A 16,243-nucleotide genomic window follows, 5' to 3' on the forward strand; every position below is an offset into this window, starting at 1 on the left:
GAAGGAACTATTACCATCAAGGGCCAAGGAAAACTCTTTAAAACCATTGTAAGGAAGTAAACCAGTGAAAATCATAATTAGTAAATTGTTTATTTCTTCACAACAATAGTTAAAAGCAAAGCAAGCTCTTTGCCTACAGCTCTCAGTCTTCTAAACAAATTTTTTAAAATATCCTTATATTTTAGTGTTCATAAAACAACAAATTATATTTAAGATCTTTTTTGCATTTCAAAAAGAAACCTGAAAGAGTGCAGATATGTACCCTCTTGTCACCTTATAACTCCCTTAAGCAAGAGAACTTCACAGTACCATCTTGCACATGCAATCAGGTGAAAGAACGAGAGAGTTCACATTTCTTACCTAGCACAAAGCTCTCTGAATAGCAAATAATATTAAATATAGGACAAAGTGACTCTCTCTAGAAGGAGAGCAGACCGTTTTCAGAGAGGAGAATTTGTTTCCTCCCAAGACAAGGCCTGGACCATTCTCAGCTGGAGGACAGACTACACAGTATCCAAGATAGCTTCTGTTGCCTCTCTAGTAAACTGATTTATCTGGGAGGAAAGAGAGGAGTTCAACCTCTTTACACATTTTTTGTTGCACTGTTACATTACTGATGGAGTGAGATTTCAGTCAACACCTTTCCTCAGCTGACCCAATACTTCCTGCCATATCTGATACTGTATTTTATCCTATCTTATATATTTACCAGATTTAGCTAACAGATTTAGCTAACTATGTCAGAAGTTACTTGAACCTCTTCTATACCCTCCTGAAATTTTGGAACTGATGAATTACTAGTATTACTATTCTCAAGGAAAACAGGATGTTTCTGCAAAATCCCAAAATTTATTCAAGATGGTCATCACTACTGCTACCAGAACACAATTAGTGGCTAAGAGATTTGCTTTGAAGGAAAACAGAGGTAGAAAAGGGTAACTAAAAACAGAGCTTATATGGGGAAATTATATTTGTAAAAAGCATAGCTCAACAGATGATTTTTAGTTTATGGGTTGGGGTAACTCATATAACTTGCAACTTCAGGCACAATATTTCAGAGTCAGGTCTTCCTATAAACTTCAGCTCATGCCATATACTCTACTGTAAACAATGGGTGCACAAGGCAAGATGTTAACATCAGTTACAATGTAAGCCTAAATATCTGTTTGTAAAAGACAGGCAGAAAATTAAATCCACTTTTTTTTTCTTTTTGTAATTTTTCACTTGTAGGGATATAGAGCCAAGCTATCCATTTGGCTGCAAAATAAATGAAATGAGAAGAACAGTAATATCAGCCAGCTGGACAACCAAAGCAAGGTTTGAAGTGAACTCTCTCCTCCCTCACCGAACCCACAGAAGCGCCTCCGTGCAGGGAAGCCACACAGGGCACGACAGCAGCTGACACCATTCCTCAGGTAATTTGTACTGTCTGCACTGAATTTAGCTGAGAAGTTACTATTTAACTCAGGGATATCAGGGATAGCCTGACAGTATTAACTTTTTATTATGATTACTTGTCCATTCAGAAAGGGAGACAAGTGTTCAAATGTGGACCTCTGAACTCAGATCCGTCTGGCCGCAGAAGATCCTGAAACCGAGAAGAGAGAGGAGAGGTTGAAAGCAGCAGAGATAGTCTGGTACAAAAGGATGAATACAGAGCTCCTTCTGGATTAGTGAACATAGACACTAAAAAGGCTTCTGGAATATTTTCTCTTTGTCTCTTTTTTTTCTTCTGGGAAGCAATAAACATTCTTAGTTTTACTGAGGCAGAAGATGAAGCTAATTTAGGGCACTAATATCTTGAAAAACTGATGAGTCATATCAAAATGTATCCTGACAGCACAGTATGCACTTCATGATAAGACACTACTTTGCTGCAATTTAGCCTCATCATACAGTGAATCATGCTGGATAACTCTGACATGGGAAAGTCAGAACGGCAGTCTGTGATCACGGCCGTGTCTCAGGGCAGTTCCCGCCAGGAAAGCCTCTCCTCTTTCGCTTGCATTCTTTCTTCCATAGAAGAAATGGTTTCATAGAAGAAACCATTTCAAAAGAAAAGGGTGCCAAGTAACTTCAATCTATTTCACATGCATTTCCCACATAACCTTCAGCAAGTCGCGCCATACAGAAAACTCTGCACTGACATGGTACTTACATTTCTCAAGAAGAGAGAGAGCAAGGTCATAAATGCAGACCAAAAAGAGCTGCATGACAACAGTTTTATAGAAAATAGAGGTGGATCAACAAGCGCTCCCCTTCAGATTTAAGTGAAAGACTGTGGGTAGAGTTAGAGTTTGAACCCAAATTAAATTTTAAATTCTAAATCAGCAGCATGGAAATCTTTTTGAGCTGTTTTTGAACTGATCCAACTCAATGTGAGAGAAGTCTTGAAAGATTCATTCTTCTTCTGATATGTCAAACCATCCACTTCAGAGTTTTAGAAGAGCTGTTTTTCTCATGAAATTTCACGACATCTAAACTTAAAAGAAATCCCTCTCAGTTCTGGACCTTTCTTACAATTTGCAATTAAGGAACAGGCTGAGAAATAGGAATCTAAATTTAATCTTACAACCCCTGACACTCAAAAAACACTTAAATGTTGCCATTTTCTATTGGAAAAAAACTCACTTCACAAGTAGTCAACAGCAGTGTTTAATCTGATAAGCAGGGGGAAGAAACACATAAATGTCTCTGCCATTTTTATCAAAACAAGAATTTGAAGATAGGAAGAAAAAAACTTAAATTTTAGACTTTCCCATCTATTTCTACCCATCTGGAAATTTGGCAAAATATTTTAATTGGAAAGAAAGATGATAAAGTCATTAAAGCATTTAAAATTTAAGCAGCAGCTTCAAAAAAAGAAAGCAGTAATGAGATGCAATGTCCTATCCAGGAATGTAACGGAAAGAGAACTACTCAACGCCTGGAACTCACAGAACATACATCTTCCAAGGGAAGCTTTAATTATATCTTTGGGGAGTAGAAGGCATTGGAGAGAAGCTAAAATCTATCATCCCTGCACTAGTCATTACAGAGAACAATACGTCAAAAATGAGACCATCTTTCAACAGAGAAAAGAGATCCCATGGCAACACGAAAGACAAACCCTCCATGACTCAGGAGAGGTTTACTTAGGCAGATAAGAGAGATGCATATTCCCAGTCTACTGAAACAAGTTTTTTAAACTGTAAAATTCTCACTAGTAGTAATGAGATTTGAGTGGCTAAAAAATAGCGTATTAGTTGGAGAACATATCCACTGATTCCCAAAGCAAAGGAAAGTCAGAGAAACCAGTTCAGTTATTCTCAGCAGGTCAGAGTGAGTAAAGATACTGTAAATTACATTAAAATACAAAAAGGGAATATAGGGTAGGAAGGAAAGGAATTAAAAGTTATCACCAAAAAAAAAAAAAAAAAAAAGATAAATGCATAGTTTTTGAGGAGAAGTCTATTTGCCATGGGCTGTTATTGAATATTTAATTCAGTCAGAATTATCTGACCATCTCTCAGCATGGAACCTCTGAGTATGGATTAATGCCATTTTTCGCACCTGAAATATTATTCTTAAACCGTTAATTTGTAGTGACCTTGTAGAATTGTTTTTACACAACTCAGTTTATAAATTCAGAAGTTGTGTATTAAGTGAATAGCACTTTTTACATCAGATCTTATTTTACATAAATACATTTTACTCTTGTGATGGAAAGAGGCAAAACAAAAGCATGCCAAGAAAGCTGAATTCCCTGGCTGCCAAATCTGCATGACTCGAATGTGCCTTAGTTTTGCCTGAGACTAAGACCAGGCATATTCCTTTCTTCTTTCCTGCAAGATTGTTGATAAAACTAGGGACCATTTGTACATACACCATTGACTGCTCCAGTGATCTTACAGAGACACCTAAACATGTGTAATTACCCCTTCACCAACCTGCAGGTGTATAACGTGACACAATAAAAACGAGAGCACAAAGGAGCCATAGGATGCTGTATTACCCCAGTGTTTCCACAGAAGGCAGAGACCATATGCCACTGCAGAGGCACACAGCTTTCTGGTATGCAGTCAGTGCAACACTAGCCATTTTTTGATTGCTCTTCATCTAATATTATCTTTCATGATGGTGGGCAGGGTGCCTTATTAGCATACGTTGTTCAAAATATAAAAATATAAATCAAATTCTAGTCAATTAAATTTTAATTGACTTTTTTTTTAAGGGTTAAAAGATCTTTCTCCCTGAACTTCCATATCTTAAGAACACAGAATATAATTTTTCCATAAACATCTAAAATACAATGACCAAATGTTGTCCTTGGATACATTAGTGAAGAACTGCTGTTAAGTGGAATTGTTGCTTTGAATGCGGTTTGACAGGGCATAGCAGAAATGATTCATCTGAAGGGATGCAAATGTTTCTTTTCTGAAATGGGATCCTGTATAAATTTTTAAAAGGCCACATAATTATAATCTGTTAATAATACAAGATGTGATCCTGAGAAGCATTAAGTGCACTCAGTTCTCAGTACAGTCAAAGGCACTTGGCACACCACTACAGCTTGCAGCACAATGCAGCCCATAATTCTAACTGCGCTCACACATCTTATTCAGATTACTGTCCTGACAAGGGAAAAGTACCTCGAACAACACGGTATCTCAGCTTCTAACAAATACAGTGAAGAAAGATGTAAAACTGTCTGCAGTTTTCATCAGCACAGACACTGGCAAACTGGGGGCATTGGGATTTAGATCCCTCTACCTTTTCCCACAGATCTCGGCAAAGCGCACTCAACTGATATCACAAACTAAACAGTAAAGCAAACCAGAATGTCTATCTTTTGTTTGCCATGGCACAAGAACTGTTGAACAGAGAAGAAAACAAGCTGAGTTTAGCTCCATCAGCTGTTTCCTGGGGCTCAGTCCTTCCTTCCTCCAAGGGGTGCCACCGACTGCTTTGTTCTCTTTCCCAGCTGTTCCTCCGCTCCTTCAGCAATGGCCTTAATAGACCCTGCAGGAATGCAGAAACAGAGCATGGAAAAGTTTTCTCTGCACATAAGTTAACAGGCCCTAGATGTACGGAAGAACAACTGATCTTCCTCTGTCATTCACTTCTCAATCTTCATTTTTCTCCCAAGAGCCACTCTGAGGAGGAATGCAGTATAATTTAAGTTAGTGACACAGAATTACAGTTCCTCTACCAAATGATCAGACAGTAGTAAGAAACCAGCTGATCAAATGAATAAGCAACTATTCTATAAAAAAAGATAACATCAAATTTAATTAGCAGAAAGGAATGTTCTCTATTGCACCCATGAAAAGTCTCACACAACAAAGATTTCAGCGTGTCACGAACACTTAGCAAAAGCGAGGTGCTCAGACTTTCAGACAGGCCACTGATTAGAGAAGAACACAAAGAGGAAGGGGCTTGTCTAGAGTCGCAGGAAAAGATAATGCCAATGTCAGTGCAGGAGCTTAGGAGTTCCCGAAGCCACATGCTTACACAAAACTCAAGACCAGAAGTTTTTTTCACTTTCACATAGGGACGTAGTTTTAACAGGAAAAGGTGGCTGCTTTAAACCAAGCCAAACCAAAACAGATAAAACCAAAAAAGGGACATAACAAATTTCTGCTTCATTAGAAAAAAAGAAATAAAAATTGCCTCTGGGAATCAAAGTCAGTAACTGGAGTAGTAAAAAATACACAATCTTTTTTTACAGTTTTAAGCTTGGACATCAGTAATCATTGAAGCTGCTATTAGAAGTTGCGCACAGGTGAGAGAAAGTGACTTTTGCTATAGCAAGAGGAGGCTGCCTCTGTGCTCACTCACGGGAAGAAAACCAGACACAGTATAGTGTATTTTTCAGTTTAGATTCACACTATATGGAAATTAAAGAGATAAATGGCTTGAAGAAGAATAGCTCAGTAACTGAGCACTAATTGGAGACTACAGCATCCACCTGCTTATTTTCTGCAAGATCATGGGTAAATCACTATCTCTGTCTCAGATATCAGTTGTAGAACTGGCTAACTTCCCTACATCAGGGAGGTGTCATCAGAAGAAATATACATTTAAAGACAGCAAAACAATCAGACATTATGGGGATAGCGTCATACAGGCCATGCAGAACACTCGGTATAGAATCATAACCACAAAATTACAATCCAAGAATTATCAGGGTTTCTTTAGCCTTCCTGTAACAAAATCTTCCTTTTAAATTTGTGGACAGTTTCTTTCCTTCTTTAACTTCTCCTGACTATTTCTCATCTATAATGTGGGAATAATAATGCTTCACTTTGGAGATGCTTATGGCTTTATTACTTAATGACTATTGAATATTCCATAAGCAATATTCACCAGGAAGAAAAATTTCCACGTACTTAGCTCGGTATACACTTTATGAAACCATTCATAATAAATGCTACTACAGTATCACAGCACAATGTGTGAGTGGCTTGCTCAAAGAGGACAAAGAAATCCTACGTTCAGTGCAGGTGTGGCTGAGGGAACAGGACTGCAAGGTGCTCTGAGAAGGGCAATGGCTCTCCAACGTAGGTCCAGCCTCTGTAGGGTAAGTAACAGAAATGACGAGGCCTGGATGGTCACTATTACTGAAATCCACAGGATATCATCCATGTTATCTTTTGGGATTAGGACTGATGATGAAAGTACAATTCTTTTACACGTAAGTATAGGAACAGGGGTACTGCATCAGACCAAAGGCCCACCTAGCCCAGTTTACTGTCTAAATTGGCCAAAAAACACATGCTTAGGGAAGAGTACAAGACCATAGCGTGCATATATGACATCTCTAATACTCTTTTAGACTCCAGGTGTTTGCAGGTCAAGGACTTCCAGAGATAGATATGGTTTCCCAGAAGAAAGTTCACTTCAATGAACTGTATACTCTCCCCCTAAACCCAGATAAATCCTTTGACTCTCCAACATCCTTTGCAAAAGAGCCCCACAGCTTAACAGCACACTCGGTTAAGAACCACCTCCACTTATTTTGAACCTGCTTGCTACTACCTTCCACTAGCAGATTTTGAACAACAAGCAAAACTAAGCCAACAGTTTTTCACTTGTTTGGGTCTGTATTTCAGCTTTTTATTTTGTGTCTTCATAAAAATGTCATTATATGTGTGTTAACTGACACCACAGTAAGCAGAATCTCCTCTTTGGTTCAGTACAGAAGTACTAAACAAAACATTCCTATGCATCCCGTAGCTTCTAGTTCCTGCAGTACTTTTTCTAGCCAAAGCTGTCAAATCGACAATTCAAAGAAATACATTGTCAGCCAAATACTTCTTTTCTTACCCAATGAAATACAACATTTTTGGTAATGCTGAATCAACAAGTGGCCCATTAGACCATTTATTTAAATTAATCATTCCAGCACGTGTATTGGTTTCTATAATAATAAGCCTCAAAAGACAGACTAAATAGTAGTGTTTAGCACTTACATAGCATTTTTCATCCTCAGAGAGCTTAATCAAGCTTTAGACCAGCTCTACGAACTTGATAAGCTATCTTATTTCTTACTTTTTAATAAAACATTTTATAGTATTTAGTAATTGTTAGATTAGACCGAATAAAGAACACGCTTAAAAGTCATGCAAAGGCCCTTGAGGCTACATCTTAAAGGGACACAATGGCTTTTTCCAGACAGAAAAAAACGTGTCTGGTTGGTGGCCTGTCCTGTGCAGCAAGATGTCTGGTTGGGGCACACTGTATTCTTGTAATTTTAGACTACTCCTGTATCCTTTCTGCCATCCCCAAAACTGTAGGAGGCAGAAAAAAGGCACCAAATCATCTCTGTTCCCTTCACTCTTCGTGATCATGGCATTCATAGTGGATAAGATTTTCATTTTGTAAAGTATATAATTCTGGGGAAAAAATATAAAATACCTGTCAGTAAGAAGCACTTTATACCAGCTGTCACACTGGTAAAACTGAATCAATTTTACATGTCACGCTTAAAAATGCCTGAGCAGAATGCTGGTTTTGAAACTGTAAAGTAGCAGCAACAGTCACTGCTTCCAATCGTGAACAAATGAAGGGTTGTCATTTTTAAAAGCACGAAGGAAGAACAGCTTTTTACAGAATGTTATCCAATAGAAATGCAATGTAGTGATGACCAAAGGTCAACTGTACAAGTGTTTGCTTAGTTATTTTTTATTTCACAAGTCTGAACCCTTCTCCCCGCTTCTCAACTGTCTTGAAATTAAGCTGCAAGTTTCAGGAACATCTAAATAGATTTCCTTATGTTTTCCTAAGAAAAAGAATCTTATAATAAACAAACATACAGGAGGGCAAAAGGACATTTTGAATAAGATTTTAACCAAAACATGTTTTTCCTATAAAAATATTATGATGTCCTTCAAATATATAAAACACAGCACAGGAAAACTGTGAAGAAGCCTGAAACTTCTTCAGATATGAATGTACTTTTATGAATGCTACCAAAATATGTTTACACAGGTTTATTTTTCACAGCTATTATTTCAATAGTTAAGCCCTCTGGCTCACATATGTCTGCACAAAAGTACTTCATAATTTACATATAACAGCTGTTTAGTGCAAAAACTGTAGGAGGCAGAACGATGGTACCAAATCGTCCTTGCTCCCTTCTGCCCCATAAGGGCAGAAAGCTCTTCCTGAAATAAACAGCAAATCTGCATTGATTTCTGTGAAAGGGAATCGACTCCCCTACATTTGGATATACTGAAGATGTGAGGGTACTAAACAGAACTGTGAAGTTTCCCTTTTCTCACAACCATTCTCAGGAAATTAAATATTATTACTCATTTGGATATGGGCAGCAGCATTTGACTCACATACACCAGGTAAACTTCCAGCTGTATAACAAGAAGAGCTTTGGTGACCTGGAGAAAAAGGACAGCAGGTCAAACTGTTCAAGCAGAGAAACCTGGCATGTGGGATGAGGGGTCCTTATTTCTGCCATATGTAAAAAGAACTACTTCCATAATCAGTCATAAGCAGTTAGAATGTTCTTCAATTAATGTCCTTGCTCGCACTGAGAAAAAAGAAAAAACACAACTTAATACCCATCTTATGTACATTACAATTTCTCAGACCAGATAAAACTTAAGAGGTTTACAGAACTGTATTTCCATTGATAGTTTGTAAATGATAGCCAAATGAGTGCGCAACTAGACACAAATCTAACATTTTGCCTGTGCAAAAATCACCTTCAAAGCCTCTCAATTTCTCCCTGTTGCCTATCTCAGGGATACGAGACAAAAAGAATTCCAACATTTAAAAAGCAGTAATTTAAAAATATAACCCAGCTTTATATGCTGTATAATCAACACCTAAAAGACATGCTACTGGGACATTTGTATTAAGAATCATGATATCTTTTAAAGTCCTGAATAATTTCTTTATCAGTGGCAAATAGTTTATTTCTGTTTCCAATGATGTCAATAAAAATTCTACCTAAGTATGCATATATTAGATGGAATGTACACTTATGTATCACCAGAAGGCCACACTATGGATATTTGTTTCATTAAAAAAAAAAAAAAACCACTGTAAGTAACTTTTAATTGCCCTCTACTACTTTATTTCCATGATTGTCAGTCTTCAAACCTGTGTATTTTAAATTCAATTTTTGGTGATTTCTCCATCCTATAACGAGGTAGCACTTCAAAAATACAAACCAGCACACCTTAGTGAAATTAAAGTTTCATAAACTCTATAATTATTACTGCATTACAATTATTTACAACTGCCTAGGTAGGTTCAAAATAACACGGCTGACGTTCACATGGAGAGCGAGATGATGTTTCCAGCTGCTGCTTTAGCAATTGAAAAGGAGGTAGAAAACTAAAGGTGGGTATCCATCACACTTTCTACACCTTGTTAAGGAGCATTCTTTTTCTGAAAGTAGAGTTAATGTTTTCCAAAATAAGCTGAGATTTATAGTAATTACAGACAATTGGTGTACAGCATCCAAGTATTTCTCAAAGAGTGCCTGTAGTGACAATCCTTAAAGGAGACCAAAGCTACCCCTTCAATTACATAAGTATTAAATCATCAACAGTACAATACCACTTCAGCAGCATAAATACACATTACTCTATAAAAATCACATTAAAATCACCCATATAAATTTCAAGAAACCTTTCCTCCTAGAATGAAAATAAACTTTGGCTGGCAAACAGTGCATAAACACTACAGTTTCACAGAAATTTCACAGAAAAGTTGAAAATGTCTAAAACAGGAACTCGTTAACTAGCCTGCCACTTGTGCCATGTGATAATCTAATCACGTAACAAGATTTGCAAAGGGATTTATAGATTCCCTGCTGATGTATGGGTGGTATGTATTTATACACGAGATGCTAGCAGTTTTTTGATGCTTTGAAATTGTGACAAATTTACTTTTAATGGCTTATACACTCATGAGAGGTGTACAAAGTTTTCAGAATGCACAGAATTACTGTTTTTTCTTTTCTTTTTTTTTTTTTTTTTGCAATCTCTAGTGAAATAAAGAAATTAGACAAACAAATCCATATATTACATACTATTCAACAGGGCATAAGAAATGATGAAAGTCACTACAACGTTTCTACTTCATAATACCTGGGACAAAGAAAAGACAGTGAACATCTTGCTATCTCACAGCCAAAAAACTCTGTTACTGTGTTTCACCATCTATGAGATATTAAGAGGCATTTTCACAGCAGCACAGTTACAGCCAAAACACATGGAGATGAACATTTTCTAAGCAGGTACCTAAGATCAGATGTCTACTCCATATTTAGACAGCTAAATAAATCATCTGATTTAAAAGTATATAATCATTAAGGCATTTTAAGAGGTTCTGTAAATATTAAGTCTTCCTGAAAATCTGGGTAAGTTGCAAGCAAATACATTTGAATTTATGTATCTACCTTGCATCAAATAATGACCTTTTTGCTTGTTTATTAAAAAAAAGCCAAGGAGAGCAATTTGAAAAGAATTACAGTGTGCTGCTGTTACAATATTAACTTTGATTGGCTGAGTCTTGATTTCACAGAATCAGTTGTATATTAATTTTTTGAGACATCTGGAACAAACTAAAGAACCGGATTATGTTAAAGGTATGTATGTAAGATTTCTAAAAACAATCTCTGGGTACTTTACTGTTGCAGACTCAGTAGAAATTAGATACTTGGATTTTTATAAAATCCTGGTTGACTTCTTTAAGTACATAAAAACCTAAAGAAAAACACACTCACTTTTTTCTTCAGGATTGGGATTAGGGCTAGAAAAATATTAAAAATATTTCATTATTGTTTCTCCCCAAGTTAATGTGGTAAAGGACGACTATTCAGAGAAGAAGATATAGGAGTATATAGTTACTAAAATAATACTTTGCTTCTCTATATCTTGGAAAAAAATTTAAATAAAACTTGCACAAGTTTCTTACCAAAACAAATGGATACAGTTAATGTAGCATTCAGTTTATTTATTATAATAAGAAATACTATGGGCAGTATAGAAATCACATAGTTCACTGGTCAGTTTTCAGAGAAAGCAAGAAAGAAGAAAATTAGGTCATATCTTCATTTATTTGAGTCCCTCTGATAAATAAACAGCATGGAATAGTTTTCTATTTTATTTTGCTTATTTGCAATGGAAATGTGGATTTCTTTTCACCCTTTTTTTGGAAGATTCATTTAACAAATAAAGATCTAGAGATATTATGAACAGATTAATAGGAAGAAAAACTTAAGTCACTCAGAGAGAAAGGTGCTTTAGGTAGTTGTTGAAAACAACTTATTAGTTTACTTTATTTTTAGCATCTATTTAGTTCATACCCACAAAAAAACATTTGGAGGAAAGTGCTATATTTAAGAAATGTCCCCATTCTGCTTGTTTATTTAAGAGTGAGAGACTAAAATAGGATATTCATACTCAGAATGAATAGGATTTCATGATAAAAGCAGCTTTACTGAAAACAAGGGTAGCTTGCATTGTGGAAATCCATTCAGTGTAAGTAAGCTATTAAAATATGATGCACAAAAGCCTATTACTTTTTTTGCCTCTGGAACAGTACTTCAGCAAAACAAGGTATCCAACAGTTGATGTTACTGACATTTCTACCATGAAAAATGAGAAATAAAACTAAAAGTTCAAACAAATCAAGCTCACAAGCTATCCTTATGCAGCAGAAAGAAGAAAAAATATCAGCCTTTTTCTTTTAATATATCACCTTCCAGAAAGACTGCAACGGATCCTTTTTTTTTTCCAATATATATTTCTGCCTTCTATTCGACTAATAAACTATCTTAATTTTTCTTCGTAAGACGTGTGAGGCTGGCTAAGTAAGATTTATCTGAACAGATGAAAATAAAAGAGGTTCATCACTGTGGCAGTGGATCTGCAGTGACAGTATTTACAGCACAGCTGTACCAGACAGCTAAACCATGGTTTCATTTTGTAGTAGTAGTATTAGCTAATTACTTTAAGACAGTAGAATAGTTTGTGAATATGATTGAAACATAGTTAGGCTTTATCCACTTAGCACAATGGAACAGTACTTTAAGCATGATATTGAAGAATCAGGTCATAAATGGAGGTTAACAAGGCCTGGAAGTCAGAATTACTTTTAAATGGAGGAGATGTGAACAAAGCTGAATGCATTACAACATCCATCTGAATAAAATGATTCTCTGCAAATAGATAGATAGGTTGAAATGAAAAGTTTTTTATATTACAGATCAGTGGTGTTTCCCTATAATTAGTGATGGAAAATTGTAAGCCTTGTATCGTCAGTTCAGACGTATCATCCAAAATCCGCAAACGGCTTTCTGATGTTACGCATTTAAGGCATGTATACAGTAAAAACAGATTTGTCCGGGAGTAATGTATTTTCTGCTTCAGCTTCTAAAACTGCCCTTATAAATGGTGACATTTAATTCAATAAGTCTGTCTTGAGGCCACATATTTCTTTGGGTGAATAAAATTATGCCTATACAAATATTTTTGCTCAATATTTTAGAATACTGACAATTTGGTACTCACACTCAAAAGACATGCAACGATATAAACTTTCTGGCAATTTTAACAGTAACGGTGTAACCAATTAGTAAACAAAAATTGATTTAACAGCACCATTTTTATTTTATTACATAAGTACCTTATGAGGTTTAATGCAACAAATTTTGTAAAGGTGTTTTCAGATTTTCCTATGCATGGCATTACAATAAATAATAGTAATACCTAGCCCTGATACAGTACTTTTTATTAGTAGGTTTCAAATGACTCAAATAGGGTCAGTTTATAGAAATGCAAAGTTTTGCTGGGAATTGTTGTTCATAACTCCCTCATACTTACGAGGCAGAAAATGGAAAGATTCTTCTTCTCTCTCCTATTTCAATTTCCTATCAGAAAACAGAACTGCCTTTAAAAGAAATACCTTATACTTTAATAACATACTACAAACACGTAGTATATTCATTGCAGTTTATGCTCAGACAGTGATGAATTTACTGTTACTAAATTTACTGTTTCTAAAAACTATGAACTACAAAAGAAGAAAAAGACATTGTAATAACTTGATGACTTTGTCATAGAAAATAAGGAGGAACTCTGTCTTGTCTACTACTGCTTTCGGATTCTACCGTAATACAAATACAATTGGCTAGACATTTCTAAATACACGCTTTCTTGCTGTTCTCCTTCTATCAAAACCTACATATTTAGAAATAGCAAAACTTGCCTTTGGACAAAATGATTTTTCAGACCACAGTCAATGTAATTTCAAAACTGAAACATACAGTTCGTATACAAAAAGTTTGTTGCCACAGTAAAATATAACTAAGGAAGCAGATTAGATCAAAAAAATGCATGTATCTATAATTTGCAAAATACAGTAAGGTTTATAGCTCATGTATATGTGTTCAATGATCAAAAGGCCATCTTCACGAACAAAACAATATTCCCATTTCAAATAATTTCCATTAAAAAACCTGCCTTAACCATCACAGAAACTATAATCTCATGATATTCATCTGAAACACAGTGCATTCTCATTTTACGATTATTTCCTATTTATAAAGCATCAATTTCTATATTTTCTTTCACTGAAAACTAAAAACAATCATAGTACAAATTTTTGAACTATCAGAAGAAAACATATCTTCAAAATAGGAATTACTGTATTTTTCTACTTAAACAACAACATCAAAAGATGTGCTTATTTCAAGCATGATGCAAAAGGTTAATGGCAGGTCTTGTCTCTTATCCTTAGTTTGTACAGAATAACTTTAAACATTTGGGAAATTTTATAATATTTATAATGCTGGTTCCATTTCTTCAAATTCTTGCATGTATTTTAGAAATATTCACTCATTATATACATCCTTACACTCCGGATACCATGGGATAAATAATTGTTTCATACTTAAGTTCTATGATACATCTTTCTTGTGTAAACCTTCTGACACTATCACAAACCAGGCTCAATCTGGGACGACCACAGGCAGGGCCGAGGTACTGCACGTTCTAATTCCCATGGCAAAACTAGTGGGCCATCCTCCTCTCTCCTCCTCCGCATATACACATGCATGCACATTTTCAAACTGTCATTGTGTCTGCAAACCTTTTCAGGAATGAATTTGAAAGGGGGGGAAGGTTCACAGTTGTTTACTGGGCAGCACCACGAACACCTACAATACAAACAGTACCACTACTTAAGAGAAATCTGGAAGAAAATTTATTCTTCTAGGACTTAAAAACTGGATAGAGAAGGAGCCATACCTTTGACTGCCACTTGTTATACAAACAATTCATTTGTTAAATCCCTGACTAGGCACTATAGTTGAAGTCACAAGGACTCTTGTGTTAGCTTCTCTAAAATGCTTACCAAATTCATTGGTATTTTATCTTAAGAAAAAAATCAGGTCAACTTGATTCTTGTATTTCTCTGTAAGAAGAGAAGTTGTTTCACTACATAGAGCATCCGAAGAGTTAATTAACCAAATCTTCTTACCACCTGTCTCTTAGAATGAAATGACCACGTAAGGTCTTTAGCAAAGAACAAATCCTGAGGAATTAAGTCTTGGACTCAATGCATTAGAAATAGAACAGCTTCCCTTCCCACCGCCCATGTTCAAACAGCTTGTACTCACCCTCTGAGTGATGGCTTTTCCCTCTTTGACTTGCACTGCCAAACCAAGATCAGACAGTCTGCAGTTACCATTATCATCCAAGAGGACATTTTCTGGCTTCATGTCCCGGTACACGATCTTGATGGAATGGAGATGCAGAATCCCACAGGTGATCTGAGCTGAGTAAAAGATGATCCTGTTCATTTCCAAACCTCTCTCTCCCACATGGTAGATGTGGTATTTAAGATCCCCTCCATTCATGAGGCTCATGACAAGACACAGATGGCTTTTGCTCTCATAGGCATAAGCTAGGGTGACTATGAAAGGGCTGCTGACCTTCTCCAGAATCTCTTTCTCCAGTAGTGCCATCTTCTCTCCACCTTTCTTTTTCAACCTTTTCTTATCCAGTTTCTTGCAGGCATACATCTTGCCAGTATTTTTCACTTGGATGGCACAAACCTAGAGAAGGAAGATGCACAAAGAAAGGTAAAGAAGTTATTTTACACATACAGACTGAAAAATCCAGGGCAGTAATAGGTATGAACTGGGGAAGCACAGATGCCTTTTAGTAGCTGCTGATAGTAACTGGCGTGAGAGAATATTAGCAGAGTAAATAACGGAAAAAGAAATATCATCTGTTTTGTTCAGGACTAGTATATGATGGGCCTTGTGCAAAATTCTTGAGGATTCCATTAGTATACCTGTATTAGTAAATAAAATGAATGTGGACCCATTCTCTGGCCATGGGAGTAAGTGGCATATACAGCTTGCATTGGTATAGCTGAACTCTCTTCTCTGCCAAAACAAGGAAGCCTCATTTAGACTGTTTTTTGGGAACAAGTCCTGATCTGTGCTGTTCCCTAAACTGTGCCTAAGAATTATCTGGGAGAGGATGAGCTAGCACAGGCCAAAACTGTGCGAAGCAGGCTAATAATTAACTACATGAACAGTCATGCAAGCCTGTGTCCTGTTTCTTTATTAGCATAGACACAGAACAAATACTTAGAGGAGCTCTTCACTAACCGGCATCTGGAGTCTACCCAACCGTATAGGTGACAAACAGCCTAATTTCTGGGAAATGGACAGCCTGAAGGAGCAAGTTTTGCAAAACTTGAAATGATTTTTTAATTT

At 36.2% G+C, this 16,243-nt stretch overlaps 1 protein-coding gene and 1 long non-coding RNA gene across 2 annotated transcripts in view; one reads left to right on the forward strand and one right to left on the reverse strand.

Moving 5' to 3' along the window:
• Positions 1-16,243, reverse strand: part of GRK7 (G protein-coupled receptor kinase 7) — a 28,394-nt gene that overhangs the window by 6,429 nt on the left and 5,722 nt on the right. The window contains exon 2 of the mRNA XM_026101693.2: positions 15,134-15,571. Within this exon, the coding sequence (XP_025957478.2) occupies positions 15,134-15,571 (438 nt within the window). The remainder of the gene's footprint in view (positions 1-15,133; positions 15,572-16,243) is intronic.
• Positions 1,236-1,704, forward strand: LOC112984106 (uncharacterized). The gene is made up of 2 exons (XR_003259407.2): positions 1,236-1,415; positions 1,527-1,704. It is a non-coding gene; the product is annotated as an uncharacterized LOC112984106 (long non-coding RNA).

Source organism: Dromaius novaehollandiae, chromosome 9 (assembly GCF_036370855.1).
Source record: "Dromaius novaehollandiae isolate bDroNov1 chromosome 9, bDroNov1.hap1, whole genome shotgun sequence".
NCBI classification, from domain to species: domain Eukaryota; kingdom Metazoa; phylum Chordata; class Aves; order Casuariiformes; family Dromaiidae; genus Dromaius; species Dromaius novaehollandiae.